Below are 20,857 nucleotides of genomic sequence, written 5' to 3' on the forward strand. Positions count from 1 at the left end.
TAGATTCAAGGTACCTGCTGTTTTGTAACACTGCACTTGATAAACAAATGGTTTATTATTAGCTATAGAAGTCATAGAAAACACATTTCTATATGCATACATTGCTCCTAGAAATAACCCTATAGAGTTTTGTAGTGTTCTCTATAAATAAATTATCACCTTGATGTATCATATTGTTTCATCTCACTTGTCAAATCTTCAGCCAGCTCTGTGCTTTCAAAGACATCATTGTTTTTAAACTTCATAGTGATAATGTATGCAAAATATAGACGCAGTACTTACACATCGGTTGTATGGATGGACTCTTATTAATAGACATTGGGGGAATAAATAAAACCGTCTAAAAGAGAAATGGTCCTAGTTGCCCATGGCAACCAATAACAATACAACTTTAAATTTTAATCAGCATTATATGAAATTAAAACTGCACTGGCTGTTCATTTTAGAATATGTTTTGCTGCAAGACTATATTGGAGGATAAAAAGTGACTTCATGGGGTTCCAACTGAGCCCACTATAGTAAATAAGAAAACTGCTCTGAAGTTCATAATCATAAGTGCAGAATCCAATATTAAACAGTAAAAAACGAATGATTCTAATTATTTGAATTTAAAGGGGTACTCCGGTGAAAACCTTTTTTTCTTTTAAATCAACTGGCTCCGGAAAGTTAAACAGATTTGTAAATTAGTGCATGAGAAAACAAAGAAAAGTCGGCACTCACCGGATTTCCAATTCAGCAGATTTTATTGCACATTACTCACAGCCGTAGTACAATTCTCGGGGAGATGACGGATGGTACAAGGGGGGTACCACAGAGAGGCGACACCTGTGTTTCGCACTTAGTAGTGCTTCAACGGGCCTAACTCTTTACCGGAACGTGTCATCTTCTTATACAGGTGAGTTTAGTAATTGGACCTATCACCATCAAACACACCTTGTGACGTTAAAAGAAGGGGAGGAGGTTGCTTTGTTAAGCTTGTTCCTACTTAGATCTAGCTCATTGTTCAGACTGTTAGGACTGGTACCGTAAAAAACATTCTTAGAAGCAAACTGAGACATCAACTTTGTCATTAAGCCCTAAGACTCCCGTTGCGTCAGTGGCAATTATCCATTGTGTCTCTCTTCTAAGAAGGTTTTTGTCCGATCTTAGCCCCGGCCGTGCAGCTACTTTTTCTATTCCTGCAAACCTTAATGATTCGTGACTTCCTCCATGGGCTTCTACTACATGGGAAATAAATCTGGGAGCTCCCTTTTTGGTGCGTAGAAAGTAGAAGTGCTCTCTATTTCTTGCGCACATTTGTCTGATTGTTTTTCCCATATAGTAGAAGCCACATGGGCAAAATATGACATAGACCACGTTTTTTGTCTTACACGTAATAAGTTCGCTAACCGTATGGGTGATTTAACCTATTCTGAATGTTTGCAAGCCAAGATTATATTTACAAAAATTACAGTTTTTACATTGAAAATTCCCTATTGGTACATGACTCGTTAACCAATCTGTTTTACTCTTCTTTTCTTTATCTTTTTGTGTATTATGTGCACGTTTCAATACTTCTCCTATTGTTTTTGTTTTCCTATAGGAGATTAATGGTTTATTTCCTGCCATTTCTTTGAGGTCTTCATCTGTCTCTAGTATATACCAGTTCCTCCTAATTGCTCTCTCAATCATTTTATTTACCGGTGAATTCTGAAATGTGAACGTGAACCTATTCAAGGGCGCGTTTTTATGTTTTTTTCTGCATAATTCTTCTCTATTTTTTCAATCTGCTTTTTGTCTCCCTTTCTTAATTAGATCTACTGGGTAGTTACGTTCTATTAGTCTTCTTTCTAACTCAGTTGCCTGTTTTTGATATGTTGAATCTTGAGTGTTATTTCTTTTTAAACATAAAAACTGTCCATATGGAATACCGTTTTTAACTGCTTGTGTGTGGGAACTTTGATAGTGAAGTATCGTGTTCTTTGCGACTTCCTTCCTGTAACCTTCACTTATTAGTTTCCCTTCTTTCACTATCAATTTAATATCTAGGAATTCAAGCGTATCTCCGCCATATTGGTGTGTAAACTCCATATTATATCCCTTAGCATCATTAAGATAATCTACAAACTGATAGAATTGGTTTTTAGTTCCTGACCATATTAACAGTATATCGTCCACAAATCGAACATAAGTTCTTATGTACCAATAGGGAATTTTCAATGTAAAAACTGTAATTTTTGTAAATATAATCTTGGCTTTCAAACATTCAGAATAGGTCCAATCACCCATACGGTTAGCGAACTTATTACGTGTAAGACAAAAAACGTGGTCTATGTCATATTTTGCCCATGTGGCTTCTACTATATGGGAAAAACAATCAGACAAATGTGCGCAAGAATTAGAGAGCACTTCTACTCTCTACGCACCAAAAAGGGAGCTCCCAGATTTATTTCCCATGTAGTAGAAGCCCATGGAGGAAGTCACGAATCATTAAGGTTTGCAGGAATAGAAAAAGTAGCTGCACGGCCGGGGCTAAGATCGGACAAAAACCTTCTTAGAAGAGAGACACAATGGATAATTGCCACTGACGCAACGGGAGTCTTAGGGCTTAATGACAAAGTTAATGTCTCAGTTTGCTTCTAAGAATGTTTTTTACGGTACCAGTCCTAACAGTCTGAACAATGAGCTAGATCTAAGTAGGAACAAACTTAACAAAGCAACCTCCTCCCCTTCTTTTAACGTCACAAGGTGTGTTTGATGGTGATAGGTTCAATTACTAAACTCACCTGTATAAGAAGATGACACGTTCCGGTAAAGAGTTAGGCCCGTTGAAGTACTACTAAGTGCGAAACACAGGTGTTGCCTCTCTGTGGTACCCCCCTTGTACCATCCGTCGTCTCCCCGAGAATTGTACTACGGCTGTGAGTAATGTGCAATAAAATCTGCTGAATTGGAAATCCGGTGAGTGCCGACTTTTCTTTGTTTTCTCATGCACTGATGGTATATTCTACGTGAGTCCGAGCACCACCGTATCCTCACTCCGCTACAGCGACTTAGTGTCCACTCGCCTCCAGGTACAGAAGTTAGCAGTGCCGAACTACTCATCTATACGATTTGTAAATTACTTCTATTAAAAAATCTTAATCCTTCCTGTACTTATTAGCTGCTGAATACTACAGAGGAAATTCTTTTCTTTTCGGAATACTCTCTGATGACATCACGAGCACAGTGCTCTCTGCTGACATTATTATTATAATAAGTCTTTATTTATTTATTTATTGTTGTCCTTCGTGGGATTTGAACCCAAGGCCCCAGCACTGCAAGGCAGCAGTGCTAACCACTAATCCACCATGCTGCCCTTAGCATACATCTGCTATGTATCTGCTATGCATGGTTGCTAAAATGGACAGAGATGTCAGCAGTGAGCACTGTGCTCGTGATGTCATCAGTGTTCCAAAAAGAAAGGAATTTCCTTTGTAGCATTCAGCTGCTAATAAGTACTGGAAGGATTAAGATTTTTTAATTAGAAGTAATTTACAAATGTGTTTAACTTTCTGGCACCAGTTGATTTAAAAGAAGAAAGGGTTTCACCGGAGTACCCCTTTAACCCCTTAAGGACCAAGGACGTACCGGTACGTCCTTGGTCCTGCTCTTCTGATATAACGCGGGGTTACACAGTAACCCCGCGTCATATCATGGCGGGCCCGGCGTCATAGTGAAGCCGGGACCCGCCTCTAATAGCGCGCAGCGCCGATCGCGGCGCCGCGCGCTATTAACCCTTTAGCCGCGCGCTCAGAGCTGAGCCGCGCGGCTAAAAGTGAAAGTGAAAGTTCCCGACTAGCTCAGTCGGGCTGTTCGGGATAGCCGCGGCTAATCGCGGCATCCCGAACAGCTGACAGAACAGCGGGAGGGCCCCTTCCTGCCTCCTCGCTGTCCGATCGCCGAATGACTGCTCAGTGCCTGAGATCCAGGCATGAGCAGTCATGCGGCAGAATCGTTGATCACTGGTTTCTTATGAGAAACCAGTGATCAGCATAGGAGATCAGTGTGTGCAGTGTTATAGGTCCCTATGGGACCTATAACACTGCAAAAAAAAAGTGAAAAAAAAAGTGAATAAAGATCATTTAACTCCTCCCCTATTAAAAGTTTGAATCACCCCCCTTTTCCAATAAAAAAAAAACACAGTGTAAATAAAAATAAAAATAAACATATGTGGTATCACTGCGTGCGGAAATGTCCGAATTATAAAAATATATCATTAATGAAACCGCTCGGTCAATGGCGTGCGCGCAAAAAAATTCCAAAGTCCAAAATAGTGCATTTTTGGTCACTTTTTATATCATTTAAAAATGAATAAAAAGTGATCAATAAGTCCTTTCAATGCAAAAATGGTACCGTTAAAAACTTCAGATCACGGCGCAAAAAATGAGCCCTCATACCGCCCCATACACGGAAAAATAAAAAGTTATAGGGGTCAGAAGATGACAATTTTAAACGTATTAATTTTCCTGCATGTAGTTATGATTTTTTCCAGAAGTCCGACAAAATCAAACCTATATAAGTAGGGTATAATTTTAATTGTATGGACCTACAGAATACATATCAGGTGTAATTTTTACCGAAAAATGTACTACGTAGAAACGGAAGCCCCCAAAAGACAGCAAAACAAAACAGCGTTTTTTTTTTCAATTTTGTCGCACAATGATTTTTTTTCCCGCTTCACCATAGATTTTTGGGCAAAATGACTGATGTCATTACAAAGTAGAATTGGTGGCGCAAAAAATAAGCCATCATATGGATTTTTAGGTGTAAATTTGAAAGAGTTATGATTTTTTAAAGGCAAGGAGCAAAAAACGAAAATGCAAAAACGGAAAAACCTCTGGTCCTTAAGGGGTTAAAGATCTTTATAATTTGTGTTCAGTGTTATTTTTATGTTAGTAGGTTCCCCATTACTGTCAAATTAAATTATTTTTTTTTTACTCTTTATTATTTTGTTTCTTTTACTATTGCATAAACCTTTTTTCATATAATGAATATACCATGTACTTGAATAATATAAATGAATATACATTTCATCCATTGTTTTACATATTTATATTTTATTTATTTCTATTGTGTTTTTCCCTTTTACCATGCTGCAGTCTCGAATATATTGTGGCGCAAAGAAGGTATTCATAAAGTACTTTCTGTCTTTTGTTCTGTTTTTTTTTTTTCATCTTTTCATCTATTTACAAGTAATAAAGTATGTATTCACACCATGACCATGAACCTATGGAGAGAAAATCTATTACGGTATATGTATGTAACTTAAAGGGGTATTCCAGGAAAAAACTTTTTTTTTTTTTTTTAGATCAACTGGCTCCAGAAAGTTAAACAGATTTGTATATTACTTCTATAAAAAAAATCCAATAGTTATCAGCTGCTGAAGTTTAGTTGTTCTTTTCTGTCTGACAACAGTGCTCTTTGCTGACACCTCTATTTGTCACAGGAAATGTCCGGAGAATAAAAGGTTTGCTATGGGGATTTGCTCCTACTCTGGACAGCTCCCGAGACAGGTGTCATCAGAGAGCAGTTAGACAGAAAAGAACAACTCAACTTCAGTAGCTGATAAGTACTGGAAGGATTAAGATTTTTTAATAGAAGTAATTTACAAATTGTTTAACTTTCTGATGCCAGTTGAATATATATATATATATATATATATATATATATATATATATATATAAAGTTTTTCCTAGAATACCCCTTTAATTGTACTCCACAAAACCATGAATACTGGTAATAAGCTTGGCCTATCATTCTTGGCACTCTGGCAAACAGATAATCACAATATAGAACAAATCTTAAAAATAATGCCAAAATACACAGAAAAATCTGTTTAATAATCCACGTTAGCTTGAAAATTTCATGATTCCTTATAAGATTCCTCCTTCTATTAGTAGAGCAGGGGTAGTATAGTGCCTATCCAGTTTTGAGCTGATAGGCAGCTAACTAAGCAGCTAGGTCTATGCTGCCTACCCACTACAAACTCTTAAATGGGAATGCCAAGCAGTGATTTCTTGCAAACAATACTTCTGAGCTTAGCCATATTGTCATAGAATATTGTCATAAAAAGGATATGGACACATTTGCACTGATAGTTTTTTTATTATTAAAATTTCCAAACATTAAGCTGATACTCAGGGAAAGATCAGATAAATCCATAAAGCAGACGTTTTGTTCAACAGTGTTAGAGAAAGCAGCAAGGAGGTTGTGGGGGTTGTAAAAAGGCTCAAAAAGTATACGAGAGGGGTAGAAAAATTGAAGGCCAACTTACACTGGCTGTAGAAGGATAGTGAAGTGGATACAAGGCAGTCTGCTGGTGAGAATTTTAAAGGCTGAGTACACATGAAAGGAGAAACTAGGGCTTATACAGCAAACGGTGGAGGCTGTAAAAGCAAAACTGAGCAAAATTCTTAATAAAGACCTATGGAAATAAAGGTGTTTTTTTTACACCATAATAAGTAAAAACCAAGGATTAAAAAAAGGTTTTTATAGGTATCCACAGACTTTTAGTGGAAAATCTTCTTACTGTTGGTATTACCTACAGTGGCAATGTTACAGCTGTCAACAGGACTAAAGCCAGTAGATCTTGTCATAAAGAACAAAAGGCAGCAGCACTCACAATTAGTAAAAAAAAATTAATTTTCTTTTATTAAGACATCACCAGAACAACCGGTTAAAGCATAGGAGGGTGCGGACTAGGAATGGACAATACACTTTTTTACATCTTTCCCTGCTTCAAATGGTTGTTGTCTATTTCTAGTCCACACCTTTCTATGATGTAACCTGTTGTTCTGGTGATGTCTCAATAAAAGAAAAGTGGAATTTTGCACCATACGTGAGTGTTGCTGCTATTCTTTTGTACACTGTCCAGGTACATTAGCAGACCTCATTAGTGACCCCAAGCCCTATTTTTTTTAAGTTCTAAAGACAATAGTCCACATGCATCAATTTTGAGTGAATAGTCATTTTGATGGAATTTGGTGCAATAGTTTTTTTTTTTATTTGTTGTATTTTTAAATTGGAGAATGTGTCTTGATTTTGCAATACATTTGTAGCTTACATTTTTAAGGAGTACTAATGTTTTACAAAACGTATCCCCTATTTGCAGGCTTGGAGACATAGCTTAATTTATGGGGGAAGCTGGGGTGCTGGGCAGAACTTCAGTACTCCATTCAGACAGCCTACTACCACACTGCTTCTTGTGTTGAGCAGTAGTCAGTGTCTAAGACAACAAGCTGTCAACATGGGAAGGACATAAACAGAAAAATCAGGAAAAGGAGACAAGGTTTTTAAATGAATGGATTTGCAAAAAATATTAAACTTGACATGCCCTACAAGTTATTTATGCTACATTTATACATATGACCAAATAATTTATTTTTTTTCTCCTAAAAAATTGATTTTATGTTTGAAATATAGCCTTCTGCGAATATAAATAAAGTGCCATAAACAGGGATGTACACATAAATTTTGGAGGGCAGGGTTCAAGTAAAAATAAAGGGCACTTCACTCTTTGTATTATACCTATAATGTAACATCACTGTGTGCATTATCCCTGTACTGTAACATCCCTGTGTGCATTATCCCTGTACTGTGACATATAGTAACTGTGTATATTATCCCTGTACTGTGACATCACAGTGTGTATAATCCCTGTACTTTGACATCACTGTGTATAATCCCTGTACTGTGACATCACTGTGTATTATCCCTTTACTTTGACATCACTGTGTATTATCTCTGTACTGTGACATCACTGTGTATTATCACTGTACTGTGACATCACTGTGCGAATTATCCCTGTACTGTGACATCACTGTCTGCATTATTCCTGAACTGTGATATAACTGTGCGCATTGTCCGTGTACTGTGACATCACTGTGCAAATTATCCCTGTACTGTGACATCACTGTGCATATTTACCCTGTATTGTAAAAGGATAATATTCACAGTGACAGTACAGTACAGGGTTTATATGCATAGTGACATCACAATATGGGGTTAATAGGCACAGTGATATCACAGTACAGGCATAATACATAGTGATGTCACAGTACAGGGATAATACACACAGTAATATCACATTTAAGGCATAATACACACAGTGATGTCACAGTTAGAGATAAGTGAATTTTTTAAAATCCAATTCGGCTGATTTGCTGAATTTTCCCCCAAAATTAGTTTTGTTTAGAATTTATTTGCAGCAAATTGCTACTAAAAACGGCTATTTCTGGCCTACAGAGAGCCTCAATAGGGGTGTAGAACACTTTGCCTTGCCCTAACATGCATAGGGATCGTGCTGTGTTAGTGAAATGTTATTCAGTATGACATGCAGAATACAGGCATCGCCATTAGAATCACTGCCACAGAGCATCTGGATGTTGAAACAGGGAGACCATATGGCATTAACTGAAGAGAATAAATAGATTTTTTATGTAATTTCACTTTAATTTAATTTGAATTAATTTAAATTTTTTTGGTACCCATTCTGGTGAGCATCGACGTAGCGGTCCGCCACTAGACGAGCTACCACCTGTTCCAGCCCGTGTCTCTCAGCGCCCCCAGCGTCTAAAACTCACTGCACACATAGTGCTGCCGCCGGAAAGCCCTGTGTGAATGGTGAGCGAGGGATACGCAGCGTATTTGACGCTGCTTCTGCAGATTTTGCACAGTGTGAAATACGCTGTGTATACTCCAAGTGGGAACGTGCCCTAAATTGCATTTCGGATTCTGTAAAAACATTGAAGCTGTCTGTAAAGGGGTACTCCGGCACTAAGACATCTTATCCCCTATCCAAAGCATAGGGGATAAGATGCCTGATCGCGGGGGTCCCGCCGCTGGGGACTCCCGTGATCTTTCACGTAGCACCCCGTTACCATCAGCCCCAGTCTGATGACAGCCGGTCACGGGGCCGGAGTATTGTGATGTCACGGCTCCGCCCCCGTGTGATGTCACGCTCCACCCCCTCAATGCAAGACCATAGGCTTGCATTAAGAGGGCAGCAAAGTCCTATTGAAGTCATAGGTCTCTGAATTCTGTTCAGAATCTGTGTGTTGAGCTCAAGAAATTCTGCATAAATTCCATGCACATTCTGCAAAGAATCTACAAAATTGGCAGAAAGGAATACAAGCAGAAGCACAGAAATTCCACTGTGTGACCATAGCCTAATGGTACATGCTAGGAAAACATTGAACAGGCTTTAACTCCATGACCACTGGGTTGCCACACAGAGATACATATAGCATATGCAGCTCCCAATCGGGTATCACAAAATCATGTTTTTTTATACCAATCAGCATGTGGTACATATTTTGGGATATATTGGGCCATGAGAAAAGGTAAGGAAGGACATACCTGGATACACATTAAAATGGAATAACATTTTATTCAGTTGCCAAAAGCAACTAAATAAAGCTTGTCTAAAAAGCGTAGCATGACATCATGAACACGGGCTTCTGTGTTCATGAAAGCTGCATTGCCGGCCCGGGGGGTCCCAGCAGCCAGACCTTCCGTGATCAGACATGTTATACCCTGTCCTTTGGATAGAGGGTAACATGTCTAGGGGTGGAGTACCCCTTTAAAGCTGTGTTATCGAAATGTAGGTTTTTAAATCCATAAAACAATCAGTTAATAATTTCATACAATTGTCAATGAAGCTCTATTTATTTTATGTAATAACATTTAAGAATTATCTTCAAAACAAAACATTAAAACTGGATTTGGAGTGACCTTCTCACACTTAAAAGAGTACTCAGCTGCTCAGTATTTGGAACAAAGAGCTTGTGATGTCATAGCCCCACCCCTCATGATGTCATGCCCCCTCTCATAGATTTGCATTGAGGGGCGGGACGTGATGTCATGAGGGGGCACGGCTATGACATCACGAGCTTCCGGCTCCAGCGTTTAGAACAGTTTTTTCCAAACGCTGAGCAGTGAAGTACTCCTTTAAGCGAAATGAATGCATTTTTTTTTAATTACCAGAATGTGCTGATTATATGCTAGCAGATGCATTAGACATAAAGTAATTGAATAACAGACAGATGTAAAGTAACCTAGTATGTAGTATATACCACCCAAGGCCAAACTATATTTCTTATTGCTTGTTTTTCAGCCCCAATATTCCCTAAGCCCACGTGCCCCAACAAATGCATTCTCTCAGCATTCCTGATATAGATACCAGCATTTAAAGACATTTCCAAGGACACATGATTTATAACAGGAACCATATATACATAATTGTGCACAAGAACATTTATATTTGATAAATAACAAATAAAGAGGTCATAAAAATAGGTAATAGAGAGACTGGATAAGTAGAGGAGACAGTAGTAAGAAAACTAGAAAATACAGTGGTAAAATAAACTGTGAAATAATCTGTATATTAGTCAGACTGTATCTACAGTGGTCACTACAACATTAAATATTGTGGTCTGAGAAATATCAAATTATTTTGTCAGATAAAGAGCACATATAGAGGTTAGTTAAATAGATGCAGTTGTCAGTGTATACTGGTTGGATAATGTATTGCCGCATTCATATTGCACAGTCAGTACCCAGATAAAAATTATTGTACATTATATTCCTGTTTTGACTTCTGAAGCTTGTGGTGGCAGGGGGTGTCCAGGATGTAGCATAAAACCATTTTTCTGTATTCCCATAACAGTAATATACCATACGTTTTGATACACTGCATTTATCCTTCTGTGTTCCAATACTTTCTCCTATAATCTATTATGTTCGAATTTCTGAGTGGAATTCACTTGGAAATTCCATTTTAGCAGAATCCCATTACTGGTAATGGGATTCCACTGCATAGTGCATCTTATGGAATTTCAGCACAAGATCAGAAAGATCAGCAAGATCCATTTCAATTTCCCACCAAAATAATGATTATGGTCATTTTTTCAGGGGTATGTGCCTGACATACATTGCCATCTATGGGGACGGCAATGTACAGGTGGTCTTAGCACCAACGCATTCAGTCAACACTGGCTGCACTCAGAAATTTTTTCTGTCATAGATTGTGCAGTGTGAATAAACCTAGCCTTAATATATTTCTTGTATCAGTGCCAACACGTGTCATGTCATAGTCACCACAAGTAGTAGTCCATTTCATTCACAAAATCCTGGGGAAATGTTAAAGGGGTACTCTGGCGCTAAGACATCTTATCCCCTATCGAAAGGATAGGGGATAAGATGCCTGATTGCGGGGGTCCCGCCGCTGGGGACCCCCGTGATCTTGCAGGCAGCACCCAGTTAGAATCAGTCCCCGAAGCAAGTTCACTCCGGGTCTGATTACTGGCAATCATGGGGGCCCGAGCATTGTGATGTCACGGCCCCACCCCGTGTGACGTCACACTCTGCCCCCTGAATGCAAGCCTATGTGAGAGGGCGTGACAGCTGTCATGCCCCCCACATAGGCTTTCATTGAGGGGGCGGAGCTTTTCGACACATGGGGCGGGGCCGTGTCATCACAATGCTCCGGCCCCCATGATTGCCAGTAATCAGACCCGGAGCGAAGTGCTCCGGGGACTGATTCTAACGGGATGCTGCATGCAAGATCACTGGGGTCCCCAGCGGCAGGACCCCCGCGATCAGGCATCTTATCCTCTATCCTTTGGATAGGGGATAAGATGTCTTAGCGCTGGAGTACCCCTTTAAGGTATCATATTGTCATTGCTGGATGCATTGTGGTACTATTTCCTGTACAGACTGACAACTAATTCATGACAGCCATGAGCCTTTGTCATTGCTAGTCCAGGCTTCCTCAGTTGTGTGCAAGAAGAGAAAAGTGATGGATCTTTGGAATGTCAGCTTTTAGATTTTTATTTTTGAGTAAAACTCCATGAGTCAAGTCAAGAAGACCTTAACTTAGTTATCATGCCGAAAAAAATGAACAGTTTAATGAAAAAGTTGGTGCAGCCTTTAGTATTTTAATTCTCTGGCACAAATTCTCAAGCTTTTCTTTTATATTGATATAAAGGTTTTTAGATTTTACTATGATATTATCACACTTGATAACTAAGTAATGAAAGAGCAAAAGAAATACATATTTCAGATTCTGTGCAAAACTACTGTAGATAATTACATATTGTATGTAATCCCTATCATGTAAGATCACATTGACATTGAAGCATATTTCTTTTAAAGGTCTTGGAATTGGAAACCTATTCTATGTATTTAATGAAGATGGTATCAAAGTAATCCAACCTGTAGAATGTGAATATCAGAGACATATTAGGACCACCGAAAAGATTTTTGGAACCCAGGTAATATCAATAAATATGTGAACAAAATGAATATGATTATGTACAAATATAAAGTCATACATTTGTTATGAATAATGATAAAATAAATCTAGACCATGATGGGGGAATAAGAACAACAAAAGCACCCTGGTTGTATGAGCACAAGTAGATCTTATTTTGTGGCATATCAATTTTATTGGGAAGGCTATATGTATATATATATATATATATATATATATATATATATATGTGTGTGTGTGTGTATGTATATATATATATATATATATATATATATATATATATATATATATATAGACAAAGAATAAGTCAGCCAGCACTTTAGTTGATACCAAACTATTATATGGACCTGGCCTACAGGTGCACGCTACTAGGCTAAATGTACACCAACAGAAGAATGCAACAGCACACTGCCACCAGCACAAGGATATAGGTGAAACATGAACATTCTTCTGGTGATATATATATATATATATATATATATATATATATATATATATAATACACAGTCATGAACAATATATATATATATATATATCATGTATATATATATATATATATATATATATATATATCCATATATATATATATATATATATATATATATATATATTGTATATTATACACAGTCATGAACAATCTATTACATTAACCCCTTAAGGACCAGGCCATTTTACACCTTAAGGACCAGAGCATTTTTTGCAAATCTGACCACTGTCACTTTAAACATTAATAACTCTGGAATGCTTTTACGTATCATTCTGACTCCGAGATTGTTTTTTCGTGACATATTCTACTTTAACATAGTGGTAAAATTTTATGGTAACTTGCATCCTTTCTTGGTGAAAAATCCCCAAATTTGATGAAAAAAATTAAAATTTAGCATTTTTCTAACTTTGAAGCTCTCTGCTTGTAAGGAAAATTGATATTCAAAATAATTATTTTTTTGATTCACATATACAATATGTCTACTTTATGCTTGCATCATAAAATTTACGTGTTTTTACTTTTGGAAGACACCAGAGGGCTTCAAAGTTCAGCAGCAATTTTGACATTTTTCACAAAATTTTCAAACTCACAATTTTTCAGTGACCAGTTCAGTTTTGAAGTGGATTTGAAGGTTCTTCATCTTAGAAATGCTCCACAAATGACCCCATTATAAAAACTGCACCCCCCAAAGTATTCAAAATGACATTCAGTAAGTGTTTTAACCCTTTAGGTGTTTCACAGGAATAGCAGCAAAGTGAAGGAGAAAATTCTAAATCTTCATTTTTTACACTCGCATGTTCTTGTAGACCCAATTTTTGTAATTTTTGCAAGGGGTAAAAAGGAGACAATTTTTACTTGTATTTGAAACCCAATTTCTCTCGAGTAAGGAAATACCTCATATGTCTATGTTAATTGTTCGGCAGGCGCAGTAGAGGGCTCAGAAGGGAAGGAGCGACAAATGGTTTTTGGGGGGCATGTCACCTTTAGGAAGCCCCTATGGTGCCAGGACAGCAAAAAAAAAAAACACATGGCATACCATTTTGGAAACTAGACCCCTCGGAGAACATAACAAGGGGTAAAGTGAACCTTGATATCCCACAGGTGATTCACGACTTTTGCATATGTAAAAAAAAAAAGAATTTTTTTTTACCTAAAATGCTTGGTTTCCCAAAAATTTTACATTTTTAAAAAGGATAATAGCAGAAAATACCCCCCAAAATTTGAAGCCCAATTTCTCCCGATTCAGAAAACACCCCATATGGGGGTGAAAAGTGCTCTGCTGGCGCACTACAGGTCTCAGAAGAGAAGGAGTCACATTTGGCTTTTTGAAAGCAAATTTTGCTCTGGGGGCATGCCGCATTTAGGAAGCCCCTATAGTGCCAAGAAAGCAAAAAAAAAACACATGGCATACCATTTTGGAAGCTAGACCCCTCGGGGAACGTAACAAGGGGTAATGTGAACCTTTATACCCCACAGGTGTTTCACGACTTTTGCATATGTAAAAAAAAAAAGAATTTTTTTTACCTAAAATGCTTGGTTTCCCAAAAAGTTTACATTTTTAAAAAGGGTAATAGCAGAAAATACCCCCCCAAAATTTGTAAAACAATTTCTCCCAAGTATGGCGATACCCCATATGTGACCCTAAACTGTTGCCTTGAAATAAGACAGGGCTCCAAAGCGAAAGAGCGCCATGCGTATTTGAGGCCTAAATTAGGGATTTGCATAGGGGTGGACATAGGGATATTCTACGCCAGTGATTCCCAAACAGGGTGCCTCCAGCTGTTGTAAAACTCCCAGCATGCCTGGACAGTCAGTGGCTATCTGGCAATACTGGGAGTAGTTGTTTTGCAACAGCTGGAGGCTCCATTTTGGAAACAGTGGCGTACCAGACGTTTTTCATTTTTATTGGGGAGGTGAGGGGGGCTGTGTAGGGGTATGTGTATATGTAGTGTTTTTTACTTTTCATTTTATTTTGTAAGAGTGTAGTGTAATGTAGTGTTTTTAGGGTACAGTTGCACGGGCGGGGGTTCACAGTAGTTTCTCGCTGGCAGTTTGAGCTGCGGCAGAAAATTTGCCGCAGCTCAAACTTGCAGCCGGATACTTAGTGTAAACCTCCGCCCATGTGAGTGTACCCTGTATGTTCACATTGGGGGGGGGGGGAGAAACATCCAGGTGTTGCAAAACTACAACTCCCAGCATGTACGGTCTATCAGTGCATGCTGGGAGTTGTAGTTTTGCAACAGCTGGAGGCACACTGGTTGTGAAACACCGAGTTTGGTAACAAACTCAGTGTTTTACAACCAGTGTGCCTTCAGCTGTTGCAAAAGCTACAACTCCCAGCATGTACGGACAGCGGAAGGGCATGCTGGGACTTGTAGTTATGCAACAGCTGGAGGCATACTACTTTGGCTGGGGATTGTAGTTATGCAACAGCTGGAGACACACTGGTTTGCTACTTAACTCAGTGTTTCACAACCAGTGTGTAAAACTACAACTTTCAGCAGTCACCGACAGCCAATGGGCATGCTTGGAGTTGTAGTTATGCAACCAGCAGATGCACCACTACAACTCCCAGCATGCACTTTAGCTGATTGTTCAAGCTGGGAGTTGTAGTTATACAACAGCTGAAGGTACACTTTTCCATAGAAAAAATGTGCCTCCAGCTGTTGCAAAACTATAAGTCCCAGCATGCCCATAAGGGAATGCTGGGAGTTGTGGTGGTCTGCCTCCTGCTGTTGCATAACTACAGCTCCCAGCATGCCCTTTTTGCATGTGGGAGCTGTTGCTAAGCAATAGCAGGAGGCTTTCAATCACCTCCAACTGCTGCTCTGCTGCAGGTCAGTCCCTCGCTGCCGCCGCTCCTGGGGCCCTGATCCCAACATTGATGCCAGGGATCGGGGTCGCCAGCTCCCTGGGTCTTCTTCCCGCACCCGCTGACTGCGGGTTGCGGGAGTGACACCCGCAGCAGGTGCCCTGATTGGTCGGCCGGTATACTGCCCAACGAATCAGGGCGATCGTGAGGTGGCACCAGTGCCACCTCACCCCTGCTGGCTATGGCTGTTCGGGGCCTTCAGAGATGGCCCAGATCAGCCAGTAATTCCGGGTTACCGGGTCACTGGAGACCCGATTGACCCGGAATCCGCCGCAGATCGCTGGGCTGAATTGTCCAGCGATCTGCGGCCATCGCCGACATGGGGGGTCATCATGACCCCCCTGGGCGATATGCCGCGATGCCGGCTAGCGGCGGAGAGCCGGGAATGGACAGGACGTACTCCTACGTCCTCGGTCCTTAAGGACTCGGAAATGGGGGCATAGGAGTACGTCCATTGACCTTAAGGGGTTAAAATGGCAGACAACTCAAAGTTTTTTTAGGAGTATTTCATTTGTAAAACTGTGACCACAAATGGCGGACAAATTGTGTCTGCATTTTAAACATCAATGTGCCTCATAAATAAGTGACATATTTTGACAGATTTAGATATTCGAGTTAAAGGGTACTATCCTTCCAACAAATTTGACATATTGATAATACAAATGTATAGAAGAAATTGTATAGTATATCTTATTAGAATTTTTTTTTTACTTGATGCCCTTAGAAATCTAGGGTAAAATTAAGGGGCAGGAGAAGCAGACGGAAGGATGGGGTATATTGTAAGATGAGCTCAGGCAAAACTTACAGAGGGGAAGGTTGGTAAAAAGTGCCAGATACAAGTCATGTAATAGCCAAAAATACTGCTATTCCTCATCCTCAAAAATCCCCATGAAAGACAAGTTTGATTTAAATTGTCATGATTACATAGTAACGTCCCGAAATAAGGTTAAAGAATGTGTTATATAGAGTTATCAAAATAAAGCTGGAAAAAAAATAGAACAAACTATATTTTTTAAACACACAGTTGGTTTTGGCCTTGAGAACACAGTCAATTTTATTGTTACGCCTAGCGCTCCGGGTCCCCGCTCCTCCCCGGAGCGCTCACGGCGTCTTTCTCCCTGCAGCGCCCCGGTCGGTCCCGCTGACCGGGAGCGCTGCACTGTCATGGCCGTTGGGGATGCGATTCGCACAGCGGGACGCGCCCGCTCGCGAATCGCATCCCAGGTCACTTACCCGTCCCGGTCCCCTGCTGTCATGTGCTGGCGCGCGCGGCTCCGCTCTCTAGGGCGCGCGCGCGCCAGCTCTCTGAGACTTAAAGGGCCAGTGCACCAATGATTGGTGCCTGGCCCAATTAGCTTAATTGGCTTCCACCTGCTCCCTGTGTATATCTGACCTCCTCCCATGCACTCCCTTGCCGGATCTTGTTGCCTTGTGCCAGTGAAAGCGTTTAGTATGTCCAAAGCCTGTGTACCTGAACTTCTGCTACCCATCCTGACTACGAACCTTGCCGCCTGCCCCCGACCTTCTGCTACGTCTGACCTTGCCTCTGCCTAGTCCTTCTGTCCCACGCCTTCTCAGCAGTCAGCGAGGTAGAGCCGTTGCTAGTGGATACGACCTGGTTGCTACTGCCGCAGCAAGACCATCCCGCTTTGCGGCGGGCTCTGGTGAAAACCAGTAGCCTCTTAGAACCGGTCCACTAGCACGGTCCACGCCAATCCCTCGCTGACACAGAGGATCCACTACCTGGAAGCCGAATCGTGACATTTATTTTTGCATTTTTGCTTTTACTCCTCGCCCTTTAAAAGACATGACTCTTTTATTTTATTTTTTTTTATCTATAGAGTGATATAAGGGTTATTTTTTTAAGAATTATTGTACTTTATGAAGACAACTTCCATTGTGCCATAAAATGTATGACAAAACAAATTAAACATTTTTGTAGGGGGATTTTCGAGGGTTTCGTTTTTACGAAGTGTACTTTACGGTAACATGTTATCTTTATTGTATATGATTCATACAATACGCATGCTTATATAGCTTTTTTTTTATTATAGTACAACTTTAAAAAAAAGTCAAACTTTTTAACAAATCAGTTTTGCCCTATTCTGACCCTTGTATATTCTTTACCTTCTTTATTATTATAATTTTTTTCAATAAGGGTCCAAATGAGGGCTAATTTTTTCAGGTTGATGTGTAGTTTTTTATGAGTTTCATGTTTGCATATTTGTTCCTTTCTGATATATATAATGTAACAAAAAATTTGCAGTTTTGTCATTTGGTATGTTTTTACATTTAGACCATTACACAGGACCATTAACATTGTTACATAGTTACATAGTTACATAGTTAGTATGGTTGAAAAAAGACATACGTCCATCAAGTCCAACCAGGGAATAAATGTATTTTAATAATACAGACAATCCCGCACACTGCTATATTAAATATGTTTATTTCCTTTTTTTCCTTTTTTTTTTTAATGGGAAAAGGATAATTTAGACATTTATTATGAGAGGGGCTTTTATAAACATTTAAAAGCTTTTTTTAAATTATTTATTCTACAATTTTTAAGTCCCCATAGGAGACTATTATAAGTAATAATAAGATTGCTTTCATTGTTCAGTGCTTTTGCCATAGCTGCAGTGCTGTTAAGTACCAGGTGGCCCTTTCTAGGGGTTAAATAAGTGTAGATGTAAAATTAAAATATAAGAGAATCCCCCCCCCCCCCCAAAAAAAAAAAAAAAGTCCATAACAAAATTGCTGCATTTATTTAACAGAACAAGCAGCATGAGGCTAGGTAAAAATCTAAGTTTTTAAGTCGAATATGGAATAAAATTGATTGCAGCAAAAGAATAAGAGACCTTTTCTTACCACAATTGGCTAACAAAGGTTATAAATAATAATAAAAAAACTTTTTTATAGTCTGTGAACATGGCTTTAGAATTTTATCTTTTGGTCAGTTCTTGGTACTGTAAGTTGCCTCTTTTTTTTTTTTTTTGCGAAATTGCCTTATTTTCTGATTTGTTCCTTAGAAATCTTGTTTAACCCCTTAAGGACGCAGGACGTAAATGTACGTCCTGGTGCGGTGGTACTTAACGCACCAGGACGTACATTTACGTCCTGTGCATAACCGCGGGCATCGGAGCGATGCCCGTGTCATGCACGGCTGATCCCGGCTGCTGATCGCAGGCGTCCGCCATTAAGCCCTCAGGTGCCGGGATCAATACAGATCCCGGCATCTGCGGCAGTGCGCGATTTGAATGAATGATCGGATCGCCTGCAGCGCTGCTGCTGGGATCCGATCATTCAGAACGCTGCACGGAGGTCCCCTCTCCTTCCTCCGTCCGGCTCCCGACGTCTCCTGCTCTGGTCTGTGATCGAGCAGACCAGAGCAGAAGATCACCGAAAACACTGATCTGTTCTATGTCCTATCTATGTCCTATACATAGAACAGATCAGTATTAGCAATCATGATATTTCTATGAATAGTCCCCTATGGGGACTATTCAAGTGTAAAAAAAAATGTAAAAAAAATGTAAAAGTTAAAGTAAAAAAAAAGTGAAAAATCCCCTCCCCAAAAAAAGTCCAAAATTCCTACTTTTTTAATACATTTTATTAAAAAAAAATTATAAAAAATGTATTAAAAGTTTTTTATATGCAAATGTGGTATCAAAAAAAAGTACAGATCATGGCGCAAAAAATGAGCCCCCATACCGCCGCTTATACGGGAAAATATAAAAAGTTAGAGGTCATCAAAATAAAGGGATTATAAACGTACTAATTTGGTTAAAAAGTTTGTGATTTTTTTAAGCGCAACAATAATAGAAAAGTATGTAATAATGGGTATCATTTTAATCGTATTGACCCTCAGAATAAAGAACACATGTCATTTTTACCATAAATTGTACGGCGTGAAAACGAAACCTTCCAAAATTAGCAAAATTACGTTTTTCGTTTTAATTTCCCCACAAAAATAGTGTTTTTTGGTTGCGCCATACATTTTATGATATAATGAGTGATGTCATTACAAAGGACAACTAGTCACGCAAAAAACAAGCCCTCATAATAGTCTGTGGATGAAAATATAAAAGAGTTATGATTTTTAGAAGGCGAGGAGGAAAAAATGAAAACGTTAAAATGTAATTGTCTGAGTCCTTAAGGCCAAAATGGGCTGAGTCCTTAAGGGGTTAAAAACCTTTCATATCAAAGCTTACACACAGAGATGAATATTGATTATTGTTATTTGCTTTTATTCTTCTCAGTCTGTATGCTCTGTTGAACAATTGGTGGCACCAGTAACCTTTTAGTTGTATTACAACATTGACAACTATATTTAAGTTCAGTTGTTTTTCTTGTGTATTGAAACTCAAAGTGAACAAAGGTTCTTTAAAAAAATAAACTTGTACAAGGCCCTTGAGCTATTGGTAAAAACATGTCAAAGTTTGTAGTCAATGAAATAAATTGCATCTGAAATTAAATGACACAGATAGAGCTAGAATAAGCTAAAATTTATTTTAAAGGTTATGCTAGCAGAATGACACAATGTAGGCAGTTAGAAAACAAAAACAGTTCTATAGATTGGAAAAATGAGCAACATCCAACATGTGCCAACTTTTTCATTCTCTGAGCAAATTAAAGTTTTATTGCCCATTTTCTCAGTGTTGTGCTATATCATTTTTATTCATTTGGGAGTGCTTACAAAGCACATGATTCCTACTGGACTTCATTGACTTACTGTCAAATTACCTGGTTGGAATTATAAACAAAATTTACTGAAAACATAAGTTTTGTATGCCCAACATGAATTCTTTTCGACGGTAGTTTAAAAATGTTATTTTAAAGGAAAGCATAGTAGTGTTTAGTAGTTGTGTGTGAGTTTATGACATGTAAAATTTATATGTATTTGTAATAAATAAATGTTAAAAACAGACTGCTTCTCTACTATTTACCAGATATTTTAGGTTAAACATTCTTTCCTTGGGTGCTAATAACATTATGAGTTAATTACTAAATGGTTATTATTGTAATGCAAGCTTGCAAGCTACAACTACTAAATATGGACTGCTACTGTGCAAGGTCCATGTGTGGCTTTGCTATGTTCATAGGCTATAACATATACAGTACAATATCTTAACTCAATGCTGGCCTATACTGTACCTCAATGTGCTTTTACATGGAGAAACACAGATATTTGCATGCCAAATTATGA

General features: G+C 38.9%; 1 protein-coding gene across 2 annotated transcripts in view; it reads left to right on the top strand.

Annotated features, from left to right (window-relative positions):
- FSTL5 (follistatin like 5) overlaps positions 1-20,857 on the top strand; it is an 872,209-nt gene that overhangs the window by 774,386 nt on the left and 76,966 nt on the right. For both annotated transcript variants that reach the window (XM_056561517.1, XM_056561526.1), the window contains exon 11: positions 12,175-12,293. In XM_056561517.1, the coding sequence (XP_056417492.1) occupies positions 12,175-12,293 (119 nt within the window). The remainder of the gene's footprint in view (positions 1-12,174; positions 12,294-20,857) is intronic.

Source organism: Hyla sarda, chromosome 1 (genome assembly GCF_029499605.1).
Source record: "Hyla sarda isolate aHylSar1 chromosome 1, aHylSar1.hap1, whole genome shotgun sequence".
In the NCBI taxonomy this organism is placed as follows: domain Eukaryota; kingdom Metazoa; phylum Chordata; class Amphibia; order Anura; family Hylidae; genus Hyla; species Hyla sarda.